This window comes from Carya illinoinensis, chromosome 9 (genome assembly GCF_018687715.1).
Source record: "Carya illinoinensis cultivar Pawnee chromosome 9, C.illinoinensisPawnee_v1, whole genome shotgun sequence".
Lineage (NCBI taxonomy): Eukaryota > Viridiplantae > Streptophyta > Magnoliopsida > Fagales > Juglandaceae > Carya > Carya illinoinensis.
The window spans coordinates 40,937,508-40,961,221 of record NC_056760.1 but is presented as its reverse complement, the minus strand read 5'-3'; the positions used below and the strand labels follow the sequence as shown (position 1 = coordinate 40,961,221).

The 23,714-nt window shown below is 35.2% G+C and overlaps 1 protein-coding gene across 2 annotated transcripts in view; it reads right to left on the bottom strand.

The window, feature by feature from the left end:
• LOC122275567 (mRNA-capping enzyme) overlaps positions 1-18,876 on the bottom strand; it is a 38,637-nt gene extending 19,761 nt beyond the window's left edge. The window contains exons 1-3 of one of the 2 annotated variants that reach the window (XM_043084686.1): positions 18,502-18,876; positions 17,759-17,914; positions 8,096-8,234 (exon numbers count right to left, since the gene is read on the bottom strand). In XM_043084686.1, coding sequence (XP_042940620.1) covers positions 8,096-8,234; positions 17,759-17,887 — 268 coding nt within the window. In that variant the 5' untranslated portion in view covers positions 17,888-17,914; positions 18,502-18,876. The remainder of the gene's footprint in view (positions 1-8,095; positions 8,235-17,758; positions 17,915-18,501) is intronic. The other variant, XM_043084687.1, reaches the window with a different exon arrangement.
• Between the last annotated feature and the right edge of the window lie 4,838 nt (positions 18,877-23,714).

Genomic DNA, 23,714 nt, shown 5'->3' with positions numbered 1-23,714 from the left:
AAAAGATTAGGTTTGATTTTTTTGAAAAAGTGAATGATGTTGTTTTTGACATGTGAATCTCATATACTTATAAATAGATCATTTGAGAGCTTCACATTTACAACATCCAGAGCATACAACATTTATTCAAAATTTTCATTCTCTTCTCTAAGCATTGAGTTTTAATCCTTGTTCATTTTGAGAGATATAGTTTGCGCTATATTGTTCTTATTTCACTCATTGAGGAGTGTTTTCTGATAACCTACCCACTATCAGCTCTTGTATCAGAAAAAGGGTGTGTATAACCCTTGTGCGTGTAGAAAGTGTTCTACACGGGGAATAGTTGAATCACCACGTGTAAGGTGATTGCAAGTGTAGAGAGTGTTCTACACGGATCCTTTGTAGCGGTGTTGTTCAAAGGTGTAATAGGTTTCTATCTCCACCTGAAGGAGGTTGAATAGTGAATTTGGGGATCCTCAAGGGGTAGCTTGAGGCAAGAACGTAGGCAGTGGGGCCGAACCTCGTTAACATACTGAGTTTGCTTCTCTCTTACCCTTACTCTTTATATTTATTACTGTTTCGCATTTTGTTTATATTTTATATTGTATATTTGATTTATAATTGTTATTTTCTCAAATATAACTCAATTCACCCCCCTCTTGTGTTAGTCATCTGGGCAACAATTGGTATCAGAGCTAAGAGCTCTATTATAAGATTAACTATCTTTTGAGTTAAGATCGTATGGCTAACATTGCAGCTTCATTTGGTGAAGGTCAATCTAGCAGTCGGCCTCCACTCTTTTGTGGAGATAATTACTCATTCTGGAAAGTTAGAATGAGAATATTTCTTCAAGCTCAAGGTAGAGAAATCTGGAAATGTATTGTAAATGGACCTTATATTCCAACAAAAGTGGTTGATGGAGTAAACGTCAAAAAGGAAGAAGAAGAGTGTGATCGTGAAGACGATAGACTTTATACTTTAAATTTAACTGCTATAAATTTATTATTTAATGCTCTAAATGGAAATGAGTTTAATAGAATAATGACTTGTACTACGGCAAAAGAAATTTGGGATAACTTGGAAGTTACTTATGAAGGAACTTCGCAAGTCAAGAAATCAAAAATTTATATTCTTACTCATGAATATGAAATGTTTAAGATGAATGATGATGAATCTATTTCTAGTATGCACACTCGTTTTACTAACATCATAAACAGCTTGACAACTCTTGGCAAAATTTATTCCAAGGTGGAGATAGTAAGAAAAATTCTCAACTCTCTACCAAAACGCTGGGAATCAAAAGTGACAGCGATTCTTGAAGCTAGAGACCTCAAGAAGCTCGAAGTGAATAAACTCATCGGGTCACTTATCACCCATGAGTACACATTGAAAAGAGGAGAAGAAGAAGGAAAGCCAAAGAAGAGCGAAAGCCAAAGAAGAGCTTGGCACCTAAAGTTGTTCCTCATGAAAGTGAAAGTGATGAAGATGAGGAAAATGAAGATAAAGATGAAGAAGCTGCGATGATAATAAGAAAAATTCAGAGGTTCTTAAAGAAAAATAAAACTCTTTCAAGGAATTCTTTCAAAAAGTTTTCCAAGAAAGATTCAGGTAAAAATGACACTTTAATTTGTTATAAATGCAATAAGTCTGGTCATATCAAACCAAATTGTCCTCTGCTAAAGAAAGATCGAAACAAAGGCAAGAAAGCAATGAAAGCTACATGGGATGATGATTCAAGTAGCTCAGATAGTGAAGCAAGCAATAAAGAATCAGCAAATTTTTGTCTTATGGCTAAAGATGACATTGAGGTAACAAATCTTGATAATATTGAAGATCCTTCATATGAAGAATTGCAAAATGTTTTAGAAGAGGTTTATGAGGAATTTGAAAAATTGGGTATCAAATATACTGCTTTGAAAAAGAAAAATTCTTCTTTAACAAATGAAATTGATATTTTAAGAAAAAAAAGTATCATTTTGAAAGATGAAAATCTTGAATTGAATAAGAAGAAAACCGATTTAGAAAATATTGTTGAAAACTTTACGAATGGAAAAAGAAATTTTGAAAAACTTCTTGGTAGTCAAAGATGTGTTTTGGATAAGGCAAGTTTGGGATATATGCCAAAACAAAAATACAAACCTTATAAAAATTTCTTTGATAATCCTTATACATCAAAGATCAATAATCAAAATTCTTTTCATAAAAATAATTTTGTCAAAAAAAGATATTATTATAATCATTCAAGTTCTTCATATATGTCACATACTATTTACAATTTCTGTAATAAAAATGGTCATAATTATCATACTTGTCCTATTAGAAGAAATCATACAATGACTATTAGGGCCATATGGGTACCTAAAAATCTTATTTCTTCTAATACTAATAAATAAATGACCTAAAGAACTTGAGTACCAAGAAAAATCATTTTAATTGTTTTTATAGGTATGCATGAAGTCATCCACAAGCAAAAACAAGTGATTTTTAGATAGTGGATGTTCAAGACACATGACGGGAGACAAGACTAAGTTCTTTAATCTTAGATCTAAAGAAGAAGGACACATGACATTTTGAGACAACTCGAAAGGGAAGATCGTGGAAATAGATAAAATTGGTAATGAATCTTCTCTCATAATTGAAGATGTTCTACTTGTTGAAGGTCTAAAACATAATCTTTTAAGCATAAGTCAATTATGTGATAAAAGATTTACAATTACTTTCAAAATGGATAAATGTATTATTTTGAATGATCATGATTGTAATATTTGTTTTATTGCTTTTAGAAGTAACAATGTTTATACCATCGATTTTGAAGAAATTACCCCACAAGATGCAATTTGTTTTTCAGCTCAAAATGAAACTAGTTGGTTATGGCATAAAAGACTAGGTCATGCCAACATGGAACTTATTTCCAAACTTTCAAAAAATGATCTTGTGAGAGGTTTACCAAAAACATATTTTCTTAAAGACAATTTGTGATGCATGCCAATTTAGTAAACAAACAAAAACTTCTTTTAAAACCAAGAAACATATTTCCACTATTAGACCATTGCAATTGATACACATGGATCTTTTTAAACCAAATAGAGTTGCAAGTTTAGGAGAAAAATATTATGCATTTGTTATTGTTGATGATTTCTCTAGATATACTTGGGTCATCTTTCTTGCTCATAAAGATGAGGCACATAATGCTTTTACCAAGTTATGCAAGAGAATTCAAAATGAAAAGGGTTATACTATTTCAAGTATCCGAAGTGATAGGGGAAAAGAGTTTATTAATAAAAATATTGAAACATTTTGTGATGAAAATGGTTTTATGCATAATTTTTCTGCTCCTCGAACTCCTCAACAAAATGGGGTAGTAGAAAGGAAAAATAGATCTCTTCAAGAGATGGCAAGAACAATGCTCAATGAGAACAACTTGACTAGTTATTTTTGGGCCGAAGCGGTAAGTACTGCATGTTATGTTATAAATAGAGTTATGCTTAGGTCGAAGTTAGATAAAACCCCCTATAAGTTTTGGAATGAGAAAAAGCCCAACATTTGTTACTTTCATGTATTTGGATGCAAATGTTTTATTTTGAATAACAGGGATAATTTAGGCAAGTTTGATGCAAAATCTGATGAAGGTATCTTTCTCGGGTATTCTACTAATAGTAAAGCTTATAGAGTATTCAATAAAAAGACTTTGACTGTACAAGAATCTATGCATGTAGTATTTGATGAATCTAATTCTCCACTCTCCAAGAAATCTATTGATGAAGAAACAGGAGGTATAAATAACACGGAAAGTCTCAATCTCAACAAAGAGAAAACAATAGAAGAAGTTCAACATGAAGCCATCAGGAAAGATCATCAAAATTTAATACAAGATGCAACCAAACAGTGAAAATTTGTGAAAGATCATCCAGTGGAACAAATTTTGGGAGAACTTTCCCGACGTGTAAGTACTCGATCATCTCTTAGAAATATTTGCAATCATACTGTTTTTCTATTTCAAATTGAACCCAAAAATATTGATGACACACTTCTTGATGAATCTTGGATTCTAGTTATGCAAGAAGAGTTGAATCAATTTGAAAGAAATGATGTTTGGACACTTGTTCCTAGATCCAAAAATCATACTATTATTGGAACAAAATGGGCTTTTAGAAATAAGAAAGATGAGTTCGGAGTCATTACTAGAAATAAGGCTCGACTTGTAACCCAAGGTTTTAATCAAGAAAAAGGAATCGATTATGATAAGACATATGCACCAGTCGCATGATTAGAAGCTATTCAAATGCTACTTGCATATGCTTGTTATAAAGATTAAAAACTTTTTCAAATGGATGTTAAAAGTGCTTTCTTAAATGGTTTTATAAATGAAGAGGTATATGTTGAGCAACCTCCAGGTTTTGAAAATCATATTTCCCCAAATCACGTTTTCAAACTCACAAAAGCATTATATGGACTTAAACAAGCTCCTAGATCTTGGTACGAGAGACTCAGTGGTTTCTTAATTGAAAAAGATTTTTTAAGAGGAAAAATCGACACAACTCTTTTCATTAAATATGAAAATGATGATATTCTTTTGATTCAGATTTATGTTGATGATATAATATTCGGTGCTACTAATGAAAATATGTGTCAAGTTTTTGCTAAGACTATGCAGGAAGAATTTGAGATGAGCATGATGGGAGAACTTACATTCTTTCTCGGATTGCAAATTAAGCAAGCAAAAAGTGGGACATTCATCAATCAATCAAAATATATTAAGGAATTACTGAAGAAGTTTGGGATGGAAAATGCTAAGGAAATTGGAACACCAATGAGCCCATCAACTAAACTTGATAAAGATAAATCCAGTAAGCCAGTTGATTCGAAGATATATCGAGGTATGATTGGTAACTTATTATATTTAACAGCCAGTATACCAGATACTATGTTTAGTGTGTGCTTATGTGCACGCTTTCAATCATCTCCAAAAGAATCACATTTAATTGCAGTTAAGCGCATTCTTAGATATCTTAGTAGTACAATTAACCTAGGGTTATGGTACCCTAAGCACACATCTTTCGATCTAATCAGCTACACAGATGCAGATTATGCTGACTGTAAAATAGATCGAAAAAGCACTAGTGGAATATGCCATTTTTTAGGTCATGCACTAGTTTCCTGGTTTAGTAAAAAATAGAATTTTGTTGCACTATCTACTGCTGAGGCAGAATATGTTGCTGCGGGTAGTTGTGCTAAAATTCTCTACATGAAGCAACTTGAAGATTTTAAACTTATGTATAATCACATTCCAATCAAATGTGATAATACAAGTGCTATAAATCTTTCAAAGAACCCAATACAACATTCTAGAACTAAGCATATTGAAATAAGCTATCATTTTCTTCGAGATCATGTGCAGAAAGGCGATTTAGTACTAGAGTTCACAAACACACACGATTAGTTAGCAGATATTTTCACAAAGCCTTTATCAGAAGATAGATTATGTATGATCAGAAGAGAAATAGGTATGATGCATGCTATGAATATCTCTTAAAAGATGGACCAGAGTCAATAAAAATAGAGATAGATTTTTTAAATACTTTTACATAAACTTGAGATTCTTAGCCTCATGTTTGAGACGCTCATTCTCTTCATACAATATCATGTCATTTTTATCCATGGAAACCGGCAAGCGGAATGAAGAATCTAATAAAATCTAATAAAGATTTCAACTGTTTATTCTTCTGCCGAATGATTCATTCCATTGTGTGAGACTCTTGAACAATTCGTTAAAGTACAACAATTTGTTCTTTAAGCTTTTCAACTTCATGATTTTTGACTTGTAGCCGCTGAAAAAAAGCAACAATAGAAGAAGAGTAGCGAGTCTCAAGACTCACCAAGTCATAAATAGCATCAGAATCTGAATTATTAGTCAGATTATTATTTTCTTGCTGAAAATGGCACCAATGGCAGCTGCAGAAAGAACAGGAGGTTGAGATGCAGAATGCCTCATGGATGGATCTAGAGAAATGTTAGAAGAATGAGCCATTGAGAAAAGAATAGAAGGCTTAAAACGAAAATGTTGAAGGAATGCAGATGAGTTATAGATATGAGAAGAAAACTTGATGCTGTATTGAACTTTGGTCTTCACAGATGCCAAACAGACCACTCGGTATTTCACTTGCATAGTGATGCAGGTCACATTTTGTTGGTTGTATACGTGGATGATATTGTAATTACTGAGAGTGACTCTACTGGAATTATTAGACTAAAGCAATTTTTACATGATCAGTTTCAGACAAAAGACTTGGGCAAGCTTAGATATTTCCTTGGAATTGAAGTCAGTAGATCTAAAGAGGGCATCAACCTATCTCAGAGGAAATATGTACTTGATCTTTTAGAAGAAACCGACATGTTGGGTGCACGACCTATTGACACCCCTAGGGATCCCAATTGTAAATTCTTGAAAGAAGAATGGGAGTTGTTTAGAGATCCAGTTATGTATCAAAGACTTGTTGGGAAATTGAACTATCTTACCATCACTAGACCAGACATCTTTTATGCAGTGAGTGTACTGAGTCAATTTTTACAAACGTCTAGGATCTCACATTGGGATGTTGTAGTTCATATTCTTCGTTATTTCAAGCGAGCACCTGGTCTTGGAATACTATATCGACCAAATGGACATCTTAGAGTTGAAGTATTTTCAGATGCTGATTGGGCAGGATCTCCTTCAGATAGAAGATCTACTACTGGATATTGTACCTTTGTAGGAGGTAACTTGGTTACATGGAAGAGTAAGAAACAAACAGTAGTAGCTCGTTCTAGTGCAGAAGCTGAATACAGGGCAATGGCACATACTACTAGTGAGCTGACATGGCTACAACACTTTCTTCAAGAGATTGGGTTTCCAGCTCTTATCCCTCTCCAGCTATTTTGTGATAATCAAGCTGCACTGCATATTGCCTCTAACCCTGTATTTCATGAGAGGACTAAACATATAGAGATTGATTGTCACTTCATTCGAGATAAGATACTAAGTGGTGACATTGCTACGCCTTTTGTGAAGTCCGCAGATCAACTCGCAGATGTGTTTACTAAATCCTTGTGTTGGAGTCGATTAAAACCTATTCGTTTCAAACTGGGTTTATATGATGTATATGCCCCAGCTTGAGGGGGAGTGTTAGAATATATTGTCTATAATGTGTTTGTATAAAGGTATATGTGTATCTTGCTTTTAGTGTATATATATATACTTGTGTGTACACTATGGATATAATAGTGTGAGTAATATTTTCTCCCAATCTCGTCTACAAGAGCCAAATGAGATTTCCCTTAATTCAGCCAACGAGGCCTCTTGCTCCCATGCAAACCTGAAAACTATCAAGTAAGCATCCTTAAGAGCCCTGGCCCCCTATCCCCACACCATATATCCTACCAAAAACTCATGTTAGAACCATCACCCAACCACCAATCTAGTATGGCTAGAAAAAGCCCCCCCTCCCACCCCCTCGATATCTTTCCATAACCCCACTCCATATGCCCCTTGAACCTCACTAGAACACCATCTCCCATAGCACCCCCATACTTATCTTCTATCGCAACCTTCCATAAGCATAGGCTTCTACTTCATAATTATAGCGCCACAATCATTCCATTAGGATAGCCTTGTTGAATACCCACATGTTACGAATCCCCAACCCTGCCATCAATAATTGGAGAGCACACATTGTCCCAACTCTCATCATTAAGCATAGGACCATCATAATTTTCATAAAAGATTTTGCAACCCTCATCATCTTCCTCATCTACTTCATCTAAATTAATGGTCTAGAGAAACAACATTAACTAAAACTAATATTTTTATTTATACTTGTAAAAGGAATAATATAAACAGACTTTTTGCGCTTTAAGCTCACTTTAAAAAAAAAATAAAAAATAAAAAAAAAGGAAGAAGAAGAAGAAGTTGACCTATTTTTAAATTGGTAACAACATAAGACGTAGACTACTCATTCATTGAATACAAAAGAACACCACAATTTCATGATCCATGGCTGAATACATTCCAATTCAATAGGAGGATCTTGGTATGCATCACCTTTTAAATAAAATATAAAAAGAAACCAAAAAAAAATACCAGGAGGAAGCCGACTTTTCTCATAAGATTTGAGATTTTTTGTCTGAAACAATTGATCATGTGCAGGTGGTTGAGATACATGCATTGGCCTGTCATCTGGTCTTTCTCTTTTCAGTCGTTTACGTCGTTCATCACGCTCCTAGCATGAGAAGCACACTGGATTAGCTATCACACACAAATTGTGCAAACACGAAAAAAAAAACATAAGATATTGAGTTCAATTAAAAAATATAACTACCAATGTAAATGCTTTGTTCTAGTCTAGGTACACTTGTTTGTGCGTGTGTGTGTGTGAGAGAGAGGGGGGGAAGAGAGAAAGAGAGAGAGGACAGCTATCAGACACGGTCCTAACATATGACATTTTGATCTTACAGCTTAAACTGGTCGATGAAGGCATCAACTTCATGCATAAATAGAATTTATAACAATAAAAGTATCAAATTTACACTTGTTATAAATGCATAAGAAAAAAAGGTGAGCTTTACTTCAAGCATGCTATTCTTAAGTCCCTTGTAAAAGTAACAAAACCAATAGGGCCTTAGTCATTGACATGAAGCAGGTAACCATGCTTATTCTAACTCAATCAAGTGTGGTTCATCCTCAGTATTTGAGCATTGCCAAGGATTTTATTCCATGATTTGCATCAAGCCAATAAAAGGCAAACATATCAAGCTTCAATAACAAAGTCCACACATTCTGCTCATCTGCACTAATAAGGTATGCATATATATGTTATTATGTGTGTAAACCTATACCTCTAGATAGTTGAATGGATGGATGGACGGGTATTGTAACACCCCCTTCCCATAGGTTAGGAGTGTCACGTGTTTTCATAAAAATATCCCGGCAAGAGATCTCATTTAAATAAAATAAACACTTATTTCATAAAAGAATTATTTGATAAAAACACTGTGAGAGCATATTGAGAGTCATCTACCATTTATATAAAACATGATTAATTACACGAAATGAAGTAACGTTACAATTTGAGTTTATTTGTCTTTTGTGTTCTTTGTAGCCGTTGGGTCCTTATTTGAATTTGTAGCCATTGCATGATTGTTAGAGTTAGTTGGATAGTTGTTGCTTGAGTGTTGGAGTTGGTCAATGGTGCTTGATTGGTGTATTGGACCAATGTGTCTCTTGTCTTTGACCAACTTTATTGTCATAGAAAGCATATGTTGGTGTACTGGACCCATGAGTCTCTTGACTTAGACCAACTTTGTTGCCATAGAAGGCATACGTTGGTATATTGGACTCATGAATTTGAGTCCTCATCTCAAATCCTTGTAGCAAAGAAACGAGTTCAGCATACGAGGGTATTAGCGGCTTGAGCATGGCGGGGGTGAAAGGCTCGTATTTCAACCCAAAACCATTGAGGAGGGAGAACATTTTCAGCTTATCACTTACTAGCCTGCACGTGAGGGAGGGTGTTGAGGAATAAATCTCACATTGTCTGTGGACAATGTCTTGGTTATGTTTATAAGCAATGAGCAAACCTCTCTTGTTGAACTAGTTTTATGAGATGAGTTAGGCCCATGAATTTTTTCATGACAGCAACAATCAAGCACCATCAACCAACTCCAACAACCAAGCAACAGCTACCCCGACTAACTCCAACAATCATGCAATGGCTACAAATTCAAATAATGACCCAACAGCTACAAAGAACACAAAAAAAAAAAATTTGAAATTGTAACGTTCCTTCATTTCCTGTAATTAATCATGTTTTATATAAATGGTAGATGACTCTCAATATGCTCTCACAGTGTGTGAGACATTTCATCAAACACATGTCATTCAATTATCTTTTTGGTACTAGAGCCAAGTGAGAGCAAGAGTGTTACTCCCATGGTGTTACTTTCCCTCTCGGTGAATAATTTCGTAACCTTGAGATTAAATCAGGGCAACTATCTCTTCTGGAGGGAGCAGGTGATGGTCTTGGCTGAGAGCCAAGACCTCATGGACCACCTCAATGACTCTGTTTCTCCCCCTCAATACGACCACAACACAGATGAAACCACCCAAGTTAGCCACAAAGAAATCAGTTCCACCTACTTGCAGGGGCGCAAAGCAAACCGACTGTTACGTGGCTGGATCATGGCACCATTTCTAAAGAATTGCTTGGCTTGGTGGTCAAACTTGACACTGCTTATCAAGTTTGGGTTACCATAAAAGAAGCTTATGCCCAATAATCCCAAGAAAGGGAATTTCAGCTCACACAGCAGCTAACTTACATGAGGAAGGAGGTGTCCTCCTCCTTGCAAGACCATCTTCGGGCCTTCAAAACCGTGTGATAAGTTAAAAGTGTTCTCCCTCCTCAATGGTCTTGGGCCAAGATACGAGCCTTTCACCACTGCCATGCTCAAGTCGCCGATGCCCTCGTATGCCGAACTTGTTTCTTTGCTGCAAGGATTTGAGATGAGGACTCAAATTCATGAGTCCAGTACACCAATGTATGCCTTCTATAGCAACAAAGTTGGTCAGAGTCAAGAAATTCATGGGGTCAAAAACAACAGACATGTGCTTTCTATGACAATAAAGTTGGTCAAAAGCAAGAGACACATGGGTCCAATACACCAACGTATGCCTTCTATGGCAATAAAGTTGGTCAAAGTAAAGGAACTTTTATGTCCAAACCAAAGCACTTTTCTTCACAAGGATGTGGCTTCTCTCAAGCCACACACATGGCCAAATTTAATTCAGGTGCAAATAGGAATCAGCCGATTGGTGTCACACATAACTCTATTAGTGATCATCATCAAGTGCTGACATGTCAAATTTGTGGTACGAAGGGACACACAGAGCTAAAGTGTTGGCACTGATTTAACCATTCGTTTCAACCGGATGATATTCTTCAAGCATTAGCTGCCATGTCTTTGGAACATGGCACCCATGACAAGGAATGGACCGCCAACACCAGTGCTTCTGCCCATATGACTGAAAATTCAGATATGCTTTCTAATCTTTGTCGGTATCTTGGTAACGATGATGTTCTTATTGGTGATGGCAGTTTTCATGAAATCACCCACATCGGTGATACTATTATTCACTATGGTAATTCTCTAATTAAATTAAAGGATGTTTTGCTTGTTCCTGATTTAGCAAAAATACTTTTATCCATTAGTCAGTTAACTTCTGATTATCCTTATAATTGTGAATTTTATGATATTGGTTTTCTATTAAGGAAAGGGCAACCAACCACACGTTGTTGAGCAGACAACGGAAGTATAATTTATATGTCTTGTCCCGGCCCCTTGAAGCACACTTCTCCACTCGGTTTCGAACGGTCCCTAAGGAAGTGTGGCATCAACGATTGAGACACACCCAAGCCTCCATCAATACTCCTATCCCTACACACCCGAACAAATGGTTCGGTGGAACGCCAACATCGCACCATTCACGAACTTGGCATGACATTACTTTTTCACAATAGTGTTCCCAAACAGTTTTGGGTCGAAGCGTTTTCAACTGCCGTTTATTTAATAAATCATCTCCCTTCCAGCTCTTTAAATCTTAACTCCCCGTTTTCCCTTCTTTATGGTCAATACCCCAACTACACATCTCTCAGGGTTTTTGGTTCTAAATGTTATCCCTATACTTGGGACACCAAGCATAACAAATTTGACCCGAAAACTCTTCCATGTGTTTTTATGGGTTACAATGACAAACATCACGAGTACAAATGCTAAAATCTGAACATTTGACAAAATTATTTAATAAAAACATGTCTCCAAATGAAATTGAATGAAACAACTATTAAAATTTTATGTCATAAAAATAATTTATTCTAGGGAATCTAAAATTTAATCAACTGCTCCATCTAATCCTAGCCCGCCTGCTCGTACTTATCATCATGCTCACCTGGGGTGGTTTAAAAATAATAATAAAATATCAAAAAAATAAAATGATTCGATGACTTAATAAGAAACTCATCATAACGTAAACATACTTGACATAAAGTTTTCATAAAATATTTCATACTGAGAACTAAAATCATGAATGATCATAATGATACTTATGCTATGCATGTCTTATTATAACGTCCCAATGGAAGGCCCAAACCATATGGCCTATACTCCTAAATTAATTGACTGATCTGACTTATCTAGCTGGCCAATACACTTAACCATGTGTGCAAGGTTGTGCACTAACTTCCCGTGTTGTAGCAAAAGAAACCGACTGTGTAATACTCTAACATACTAAGGTGGACCACGCTCTTGCACACCCACCCTGAAATCGCATTGGTATCATACATCTGAATGGTCATCCGATTATACTGATCTGATATTATCTTGCAGTTGAACTTAAGATAGATTATATGTCTTATGCATCTTATGAAACGTGAGATACATGAGATGCATAATACATACATAACTATAATATGCGGAATGAAACATGATGAATGGCGTACTGGCAAATATCATGACATGCGTGGTACGTAAATATTGGCTTCAAAAGAAATGGCTTTAATAATAATATATATAACTAGCTAACATATGTTAATCCTAATTTATAATCAAGCTACTTACCTCAAAACATTGATTCCGAATATTCTCTTTGTAACTCGTTACCTAAAAGAAATACTATAAGAATTCTAAGAATCATATCATGACACTCCATTTAATATTTTATTTTACGCTCCATTTAATATTTAAACTCATACTATAGAAAAAAATAATTTTAATAACTATTCTGTTACGTCTAAAACAAATACTATTATCATTTTAAAACTTCGTCTACCTTACTATACTGACAGCCTTTCATAGGCGACTTGATTAATGACAGATAAGAAAATCAACTTGGCTAACGTCAGGGAAAAAAGTAACATGGCAATTGAGGTTGAATGGTACCTTTTGTAAATATAAGGGATTGTACATAAATTTGACTAATAGAGACAAAGAGGGAGTATTGTGGAACATCGAAAAAAAAGGAAACAAAGATAAAGCTTAGGGCACTAATGTAATTATACCAACAATGAGACTCTAAAGACTTCTTACGAAAGTAAAAATATATGGTTTGAAGGTCAAGTTGGTGATACACGACAAAACTCAAAGGGTAGTTTTTTGGAATTAACCCAGAACAACATCGATATTTTGGGAAAAGTAGAAAATAAACCATAAAAGATGATCCCATGTTTCAGTTTGCCCAACGGGAATTAAACCCAACGCCCACTTTCCTACACATAATTTCTTTCTAGAAAACTCCAAAGGCTGGAACACAAAGAGACGTGAAAGAGGGAGAGGCCATGACACTCACCTAGAGAGGCTGAACGTGGTGATGGCTCTAGCAGTTGAGAGTCAAAGAGGAGCAACGGAAAACGATGGTGAAGGGGAAGACTAGGGTGGAGCTATGGGGAAGGTTACGGTAATGCTGTGAAAAGGAAAGTTTTGATTTATTTTTCTCTGGGTATGGGATGCACTCGGGTTGAGGGAGGTAGGCTATGGTGTTGTGTTGTTGAATTTGCAGAGCAATGGTTGAATATATATATATATATATATGTATAGACGACGTGATTGTGTTGGGTTCGAACAATGGCTACTAAACATAAGATTTTATAGAGTTTGATTTCATGTGGGAGTTTGATGATTAATCTATAAACAGGAAGGGACTTGAAGTGGTTGTGATTGACACGGATTGTGTGTATAATGGGTTCTAAATGGAGATGATGGTTGTGGGATTGGTATTGGAAATTTGAGATTAAGATAAACACGCAAAATTTATCTGGTCACTTAAGAGTTTAAGATAAAAATTAGAAGTACATTTTAAGGGAAACTTTTTTTTTTTTTTTTTGAATAGGTAAATTGTAACATCCCGATCCCAAAAATGTGATTTTTTCTTTTATTTATTATTTTTATTATTATTATTTTATTTTTATTATTATTAGATATGTTTTGAGGTAGTAATTTGTTTTGAATAGGATTTCTCTACTGTTAAACCATACATCTCTTATTTTTCTGTTGGTTTCCAAAGTGAGTAGTTTCCTTATTTGAAACTAATTTTCAATTCAAACACTTCAAAACTCTTATCCTCTCGGTGTTTCTTTCCTCATGGGAGTAGTTCTCCAAAGTTTAGTTGAATTCAAACTCCCAACACCAGACTTTATCCAATTTCTCCTCAAGACTCACGTTATTCCCTCACCCCCGTCTATAAAATCCCATGGGACCCTTAGATTTTAACACAAGGAAATCCGGTTGAGCACATAGAGAAACTTACTCGAGCAGCCCTTCAACCAAACAGCCTCCACCATCAATCACATAGAGGAGGTCGAAGCACTTTTCCTACTGCCCAAAACCCACCGGCCAGGCACCCACTACCACCTCACGCCATTTCCGGTAAGCCCACATTGCAAAATTTCTCCCTCCTCTCTCGGTTATTCTCGGCTAGGCAGTTCTCTCTCTAACTCTCTCACTCTTTCTCTCTCTCTTGTATCGCACCACCATTCTGAGAAGGCCAGTGGCATCACCGGTCACTTCCAGCCAACCCCAAAGCCGCCATCGCCTCAGCCTCCTTCTCTAGGTAAGTGTCACACAGCTTCTTCCCTCTCACAAGTTCCCAACGTCTGCTTCTAGAGAAAGCTCCCACTAGTTTTAATCTGGGAAGGGGCCCTTGGGCCTTAAGTCCATTGGGCCGAATGCCTACTTAAACTTCTGGGTAAACTGATCCTACACGTGAGATGGATTTGTGTTTTAAATTGGGCTTTATTTTACTACATTTCAGCAACTGTTTTAGTGATTTTATTGGGCTGATTATATTTTCAGAAAAGCATCACTTTTACAGGGACTTTATCTACTTAAATAAATATATTAGTCATAGACTTATTTTTATAGAAAATATTCAAGGGCTTTTAAGCATATTTTAAAGTATACTTTTAAAGTATTCTTTTATATTGTTTCGGCCTATTATTTTAGTTAATATTCCAATTGACCTTTAACTAATTTTTATAAAATTATTAAGATATATGTTTACACAGAATATTAAGTATTATGATATGAGTTTTAAATATTATTATTTTTTGAAATCTTTGTATAATTGAATATTTATTAAATTATCTCTTTGGTATTATTTTTAAGTATTTAGAATGCTACGACACGTTTTTCTAAAAATGTTAGTGACGAATAGTGCCTCGTATAGGTCACGAGCTACGACGTAAGATTTTGGAAGCAGCGCTAAGAGGTAATTAGTATGATCATATAATTGCATGTGTACTGTAATCTTCTAATGGTATATGAAAATGTGATGTTGTCTACACTATGCTACGAGCTAAGTCAAGGTTAGATTTCTTTCACGATCTTTGATGAATTATGCCATTATGCTTATATGAAGGAATTTGTTGTTTGATGGAGTGAATGATTCTAAAATCACATGGAAGCCATGAAATGTTCATGTAGTAATTTAAGTCAAATATGCCATGTAATAAAATAGCCAGATTATGTATGCCATGTTCATGTAGTACCTAGATCATGTATGCCATGCTCATATAGTGATCCAATCATATATGCTATGTAATGTCATGAAGTATTTAGATCAAGTATGTTATGTAAAGTTCATAGAGAACTCAGATCTGGTATGCCATGGAATGTTTATGTTTAGATCATATCATGCCATGTACAAGAATATGCCATGATATGCTATGCCATGTACAAGGTTATGCCATTTACAAGTATATGCCATGCTAGAAAAGTTCATGATATTAAATAAGTTCTCATGCATTAAGAAAGATAAAATGATAAGACAGTGTCACAGACCTAAGCGTGGTTCACCATATTTAAGTGAAACATGGACCTAAGCGTGTTTCACCCCAAGTTATGTTAAGGACGACACGGACATAAGCGTGTTCATCACAAGTTATATTAAGAATAACACGGACCTAAGTATATTCATCACAAGCTATGTTAAGGATGACACGGACTTAAACGTGTTCATCACAAGTTATGTTAAGGATAACACGGACCTAAACGTGTTCACCACAAATTATGTTATGCGGTGTCACGGACTCAAGCATGGTTCACCATAGAATAAGTAAAAGACAAGATAAACAATTAATTTATGCATTCACGTTATATGTTTGCCATGATTATGTATGTTTCCGCTCATGTTAATGATGAATACACATGCTATGAGAATCTGTGAATGATAAATGTTTGTTTGAAGAGTCTTTCAAAAATTAAGTCTTGGTAAGTTATATTTTACAATATGACGCACTATTTACTGAGTATTTGACTCTCTTTTGTTTTTTTGTTTCTTTGTTCTCTTCTATATTTAACTGTCTCAGATGATGATCGTAAGGACGTAAAGCTAGAGAACCAGGAGTAGATCTAATGCAAGGACTTAGTTTCTTTTATGATTTTTGGATAAAAAGTCATGCGTAGGGTTAGTTTATGTTTTTATTTTACGTTTTCAGTTTTATGTTTTCAAAAATAGTTATGTTTAGTTTTAATTAAAGTTCTCAATAAATGAGATATTTTAGGATATGAATCTCTTTACCGGGCATTATATTATGTACGTTAGTAACATCTCTATCTAACGGTTTCTAGTTCTTAAATAGGTGTATGCTTTCGTATACCGGCTATGCCTATCTTTATATCAATGAAATATTTTATTACTTATCCAAAGAAAAAAAAAAAAACATCTCTATCCTACAGGAACGGGGCGTTACATAAACTGTTAAGTGATTTAATATTAAAAAAAAACTTAGCAAAAATCTAAATTGATAATTTACCTATATTTATCCCTTTAATAATACTAATAGTATTCAATAAATAAATAAAAAATGTTTAATAAATGAATAATAACTAGACTAAAATTAAATAAATAGATTAAAACTATTTTATGTCTTAATTTGAGGATCCGTATGTTACAAGTATATAGAGTGATTGAAAGATTGATATTCTAAAATTAAAAAATAAATAAATAAATAAAACAACAACAACAACAAAAACAAAAATAGAAGGCTAATTGTTATGTCTAAGTAATCGAGAGTTAAAGCATTGACGATACTTCTTAAGCAAAGGCCTCAAGATGGATCAAAGTCCAAAATCAATGAACTAGTAGCCACTAGAGTATTTAAATTCTTAAAAAGAGGAATTGTGCAAGAATATTATTAAAGTACGGTATTAGGAAACATGCAAAAATGAAAACAAGATAGCTTTAAGTAAATCCCAGGAAACGCTCGAGGGCCATTACAAAAAACATCAAAATGGAAGTGTTTCTCTGCTAACAAAAAATGACGAGGGTAATCGGTGTAGTTTCCTAAAAAATAAAAATAAAAATTTCCTTTCTTTCTTTGATAAGTAAAAGCAATTGAACTTCCTTTCTAAATGAGTACTAAAAAGGAACAAGAAATGGCCCCACCACTGGGGGCCGCCGCCGGCCGGGGGGGGGGGGGGGGGGGGGGGGTAAGGTAATGTCACCAGAGTCGATGGTTATTTCTACAGCTTAGCTAATGAAAATGGCACATAATGGCTGTGGAAACAACAAACCAACTAGAAACAGCTATGAAAAGCCTCTGTTACATGATTTAAGGCACCAGGGACGATCAAACCACCATCATAGATTACTGGAATAACTTCAAATAAGTGAAGAGAGAAATTCCAATTATCATGATTGAAAACATTATCATTCAAGGGAAAAGGTGCAGGAAGATCAAAGGAGAAAAAGCAGTACCCGGCGTGCTATATCAACCGCAGACTCTATTCGTTCTTCTGGTGCAGGGTATTCTTCTATGTTCTGTTCAAAAGTGTCTTCATCTTCTTCAGGTACAGGTGAGGCATTTAAATCCATGGAAACAATCATTCAATATCCACAAAACAACATTTGCCACTGTAAAATCCCAAAATTCTATAAGTCCACCACTTCGTTAGAAACAATGAAGAAAAATGTTCTGCATCCTTTTGGCAGTACTTCGCATTAGGCCAACGTGCCCAAGTACCAAAACTACCAAACATTTACTAGAAATAAATAATTTTTATATCGTAATATTTTAGGAAACATGTCAATTCCACTGAAATGCCGAGTAAGGTGCTGAGAATTGTTTTAAAATAAATTTAAAAAATCCCGTGTAAGGACTACCTAGAATACAGACGTATAAGCAGACACAAGTGGAAAATAACTGAGCCAGACTAAACGCTAACTCTATGCGTGATTGTTCAGGAAGTATATACTGCTTAATTAAGACGGATAGTTATAAAATCTGCGCATTTGACAACAAAATCTAGTTTCCCTCAGCTCCAAGCAACCAAAAACCTAAAATATTCAAAATTCCATTTCACCATTCCTTTCTCGCATTTTTTCAGCACAAAAAAGGCACAACGAACTAGGAACGACACTCAAATACAACCCTAGATAAGAAAATTCAAACTAAAAAAAAGAAAAATCCTCCGAGGATACAACCAAGAAGAGCAGCAAACCTGAGCAGGCTAAACGGAATCGACGACCCAACTGTCGCCGAAACGACAATCCTACTCGCTCCGACAGGTCAGCGGGCAGGAACCTAAATCTTACGTAACGTAGAAATTGAAGGCTTTCGGGATCAGTAACGACCAAGATGGCTTCTCCAATTGTAGCATGGAAAAACGAAAACCCACAATTGCCGTACGCTCATCCCTAAAGGTTCTCGCCCAAACCCTATACTATACACGCACACAGAGGGCAGAGATGGTGGGGTTTGTTGGATTAGAGGGAGAAGTAAAGGCTGTTTATAATTAATCAATCCATGTCAAATTGGAGAGAGAGAGAGAGGAGATGAAATCCGGGATTTGGAGTTGGTAAATCAAATAAATGTCAGGGCAGGTAATTGAATACGAATGCAAAACATTGGGGCAAGATTTTTAAAATCGCGAGTTATAGGGACTGTGTATGGAAGAAAAGATAATAAAATTGTAAAAACTAGGGACCAAATTTTTAAAACTGCAGGGTAGTGGAAACGTAGAAAATGCTTTGAGCGGGGAGAAGAGTTCGTAATTTTGTCAAACATCTAATATATTATTATTTATTGATGTTTATAATTATTGATGTAAAATGTTTTCATATTAATTTATAAAAGAATTAATAAAAATTTGATGTACAATTATTTTTATGTATTTGTTTACACGTTTTATTAATGTGATTGACTATATTATTTTTTAATATAAAATAATTATTTTAGTCAATCACATTGATAGAATGTATAAAAAATACATAAATATAATTATATGTAACATAAATTAAGAATTAATATTTGATTTCTTTTATAATTTTAATAGATCTTAGATATGTTTATACACTGACTAAATAAAGTTTTAGTTAAAATGTGACACATAATTTAGAATAATAAAATTTAAAATAAATAACAAAATTTATTTTTTTTGGCTATTTTATGTGACACGTCAACTTTAGTCAAGAAGTTTTGTTATTTTTTTTACATAATTTAAAATAAATAAATATGACACATCAACAGTTTTATTATTTTATTCAGTTCTTTGTTCTTAATTGTTTATGTTTTCTCTATATATTTTTTTCCTTTTAATGATTTAAGATTTTAATATATATTTGTGTTGTTATTTATCTCAGTATAGTGGTTGATATAAATTTTAGATATCTCGTGTTAGTTCTTTATTAATTAATACATGCAATATTCGTGGCATATTAATTGAGATTTTAGAGCATTGTTAATGGATTGGGTATATATAAAGGATATTCTTTTTTTTTTTTTTTGAAAAAAATCTCATATCTTCATTTCATTCATTATAATCACTTGTTACATATTTATCAAAGAATATATGAGAAAACACATCTTCTGGATAATCTGCCATCCAAACTAATTCTTCATCTAAACCAATTGCTTTCTTGGCCGAGCTATGTGCTACCTTATTTCCTTCTCTATATATGTGTTGCAACTTCCAACTACTTACACCAGAAAACATACTTCTCAGATCTTCTATAAGTTGTCCATACCAAGTCCAGTTTTCATCTATATTATTTACAGCATTTATTATGGTCAGAGCATCACTCTCAAATTTAACATTTATAAACCTCAGCTTAGTACATACCTCAACAGCTTGCCACAACGCTTGTAATTCAGCAATTATTAGACTGTAAATATTGGTTCTAGGCATACATAAGCATGTAAAGACTTCCCCTTCCTCATCCCTTATCACCACACCAGCTCCCATCTTTAGAGATTTCTGATCAAAAGCTGCATCCCAGTTGATTTTCACCATATTTTCTCCAAGCCTCTTCCATTTTACTTCTCTACCACCTGCTGTAACTGACAGCCTATTAACATCTCTCACCCTTTGAGCTTCTCTATATTCCTCAAAGTCTTCAATAGCCTGACTGATCACACTCTTTGGCCCTGTAAGTTGTTCTTCAAAAATCAATTTGTTCCTTCTCAACTAGATTTTTCGCATGGACACTGCTACCATTTCAACTTCCATTTTAGGCAACTTCTGAATTATTCTATCACATATTTCACATAAGTTTTCATCACTGTAGGACCACCTCTTTAGAGGACTAGTATTTTCTACCCATACATCCCTTGCAGCTTCACAACTCCATATAGCATGACCCACAGTTTCAACTTCTCTAAAACAGATAGGACATGAGTCATCTTCCACCATCCTTCGTTTAGCCATATTCTGTTTAGTAGGAAGACAGTCATCCATTGCTCTCCACATGAAGTTCTTCACCACTGCAGGAACTTCTATTTTCCATAAATCCTTCCATCTACCAATTCCATAATTCCTACTAGAGGACTCCCCTTTGTTTCTGTTTTTCAGTTCCATATCTAAATGATATGCACTCCTTACTGAGAAGATCTCATTATTTGTGTAGCCACAAATTTGCTTGTCATTGGCACCATTTCTGCTTATAGGAATCAATTTCACAATATTGATTTCTTCACTTCCCAACACAGTTTCCAATACCTCCACTTTCCATTTACCTTCCTCCATCAACTCAGCAACCTTTGCTTCCCTATTAAGAACCTGTACAGGAACTTGAGATGGTCTCCTAAAGGTCCATGAGAGAATCCATCTATCCTTCCAAATGCCTATCTGTTCTCCATTCCCCACCTTCCAAATTACTCCCTCTTTAAGCAACCTCAAGGCACTCCATAAGCTTTTCCACATTACTGAAGGGCACCAACCAAGCTTTAATGACATTAGATCCCTTCTTCTAAAATACTTCTCTTTAAGAATTGTAGCTAACAAGGATCCAGGATTAATTAAAGTTCTCCAACATTGCTTGGCCAGCATTGCTAAGTTGAAGCTGTCCATATCCCTAAAGCCTAAACCACCTGAGTATTTAGCAACTCCCATTCTTTCCCAACTCCTCCAATGTATTTTCCTATCATTTTGTTTGTGACCCCACCAAAACCTTGCCATCAATGAAGATATTTCATTACAAAATCTCTTAGGAAGGCGAAAAACACTCATGTGGTATGTTGGGATAGCTTGAATTACAACTTTTAAGAGCACCTCTTTTCCAACCTAAGATAGAAACTGATTTTTCCAGTTGTTTAGTCTCTACCAAATCCTCTCCTTAATACCTCTGAGAGCATTGTATTTCGACCTACCAACCATGGAAGGTAGGCCTAGATACCTTTCACTGTCACTGTATAGTCTTGCCCCCACTACTGCCCTTAACTGCCTCCTCTCCTCCCTTCTTGTATTGCCACTAAAAATTATTGAAGTTTTATGATCATTTAAACACTGACCTAAGGTTGCCTCATATATTTTCAACAACTCCTTCAATCTTCTCCATTCTCTCATATTGGCTTTACAAAATAGGATGTAGTCATCTGCAAACATTAGATGGGTTACAGATATTCCTCCTCTAGTTACAGTAGCCCCTCTCACTTCCCCCCTCTCCCCAGCTTCATTGATCAAACTACTAAGCCCCTCAGCACAAAGTACAAAAAAAAATAGAGACAATGGATCTCGTTGCCTGATCCCCCTTGAAGGCTCAAAACACTCACCAACTCTACCATTAACTAGTGTAAAATATGATACTGTAGAAACAGTTCTCATGATTAATTGCATCCACTAATCACAAAAACCCAGCTTGTTCATCACTTTCTCCAAGTACCTCCACTCTACACAGTCATAAGCTTTAGACATGTCCAATTTGACAGTCATACTCCCCTCCTTTCCCTTCTGCCTATTTCTCATTGAGTGCAACAGCTCATAAGCTATTAAAATGTTGTCCGAGATCAATCTTCCCCTAATAAATGCACTTTGTTGGTGAGAAATCACATTAGGCAATACTATTTTCAACCTATTTGCTAATGTCTTAGCCATTATCTTGTATAAGACATTACACAAACTTATAGGTCTAAATTCTCCAACTGTAACAGGCTCTTTAACCTTGGAAATCAGTGCTATAAGAGTTTGATTAATACTTTTCAAGTCACCTCTTCCTTTCATAAACTCCATCACAGCCAAACACACATCCTCCCCTACTACATGCCAATATTTCTAATAAAAGCAAGCACTAAAACCATCACTTCACTGAAACTTATAAGGGCTCATTTGGAACACTGCAGCTTTTATCTCCTCTCTTGTAAATTCCTTAGTTAGGAATTCATTCATACCCTTACTCACCTTGGCTTTGATAAATTTTGTACCAACTTGGATCATATCCATAGTTAGTTCTCCTGATGACAAAACCTTTGTAAAATGCTTTTTAAGAGCCTTCTCAATCCCCACCTAGTCCTTCATCATTCTGCCAGATAAATTAGAAATTTGAAGGATCCTATTTTTTTTTCCTTCTTTGGCTTGCACATGCATGAAAAAACCTTGTGTTTCTATCACCATACTGAAACCAGCTTCTTTTAGCCATCTGTTTCCATTTCACATCCTCTTTTTCTAACAACAAACCAACTTCCCCTTTTAACCTATTCCCCCACTTATACTCACATCCTCTACCTCCTGTAACTCATTTAGTTTCTGAGTTTTTTCTCTCAACTCCTCTCCCTCTTTTTAGTTTTTAACTCTCCCCCAATTCTGCAGGACAACACCACATTTTGTTAAAGCCCTCTTAATTTTTTCTACATAAGAATCTCCCCCTTCATTCATCCTCCACTCCCTTTTTATTACCTCCTTATACTCCACATCCTTAGTCCAGCAAGCTTCAAACTGAATATATTCTGTTTCTTGGCCCATTAATCCTATTAATAGATAAATGCATCACAATTGGTCTGTGGTTTGAGCACCTAGCAGGTAACACCTCTACCTTCATCTCCTTATACAGCTCATTCCACTTCCCATTTGCCAAGCATTTGTTCAACCTTTCCTTTACAAAAGTACCATCTATATGACCATTGCTCCAAGTGTATCCATCTCCACTATAGCCCAAATCAAACAACACATTCTCCTCCATGGCCTCCCTGAACATCCTCATCTAACTATCCTCCCTTTGCCCATCTCCCCATTTCTCAATTTGGCAAGTGATTTCATTGAAAATGAAATCACCTACCACACACCAAGGAACATTTGCTTCTGGTTTCAACATGTGCAACAAATCCCAAGATGACTTCCTTTTGGCTGTTTCAGGATGGCCATAGAAACCAGTGAATAACCACCTCCTTTTCAAATCCACATCTAGAATCCATGCACTAATATGCCATCTAGAGTAGTTAAGA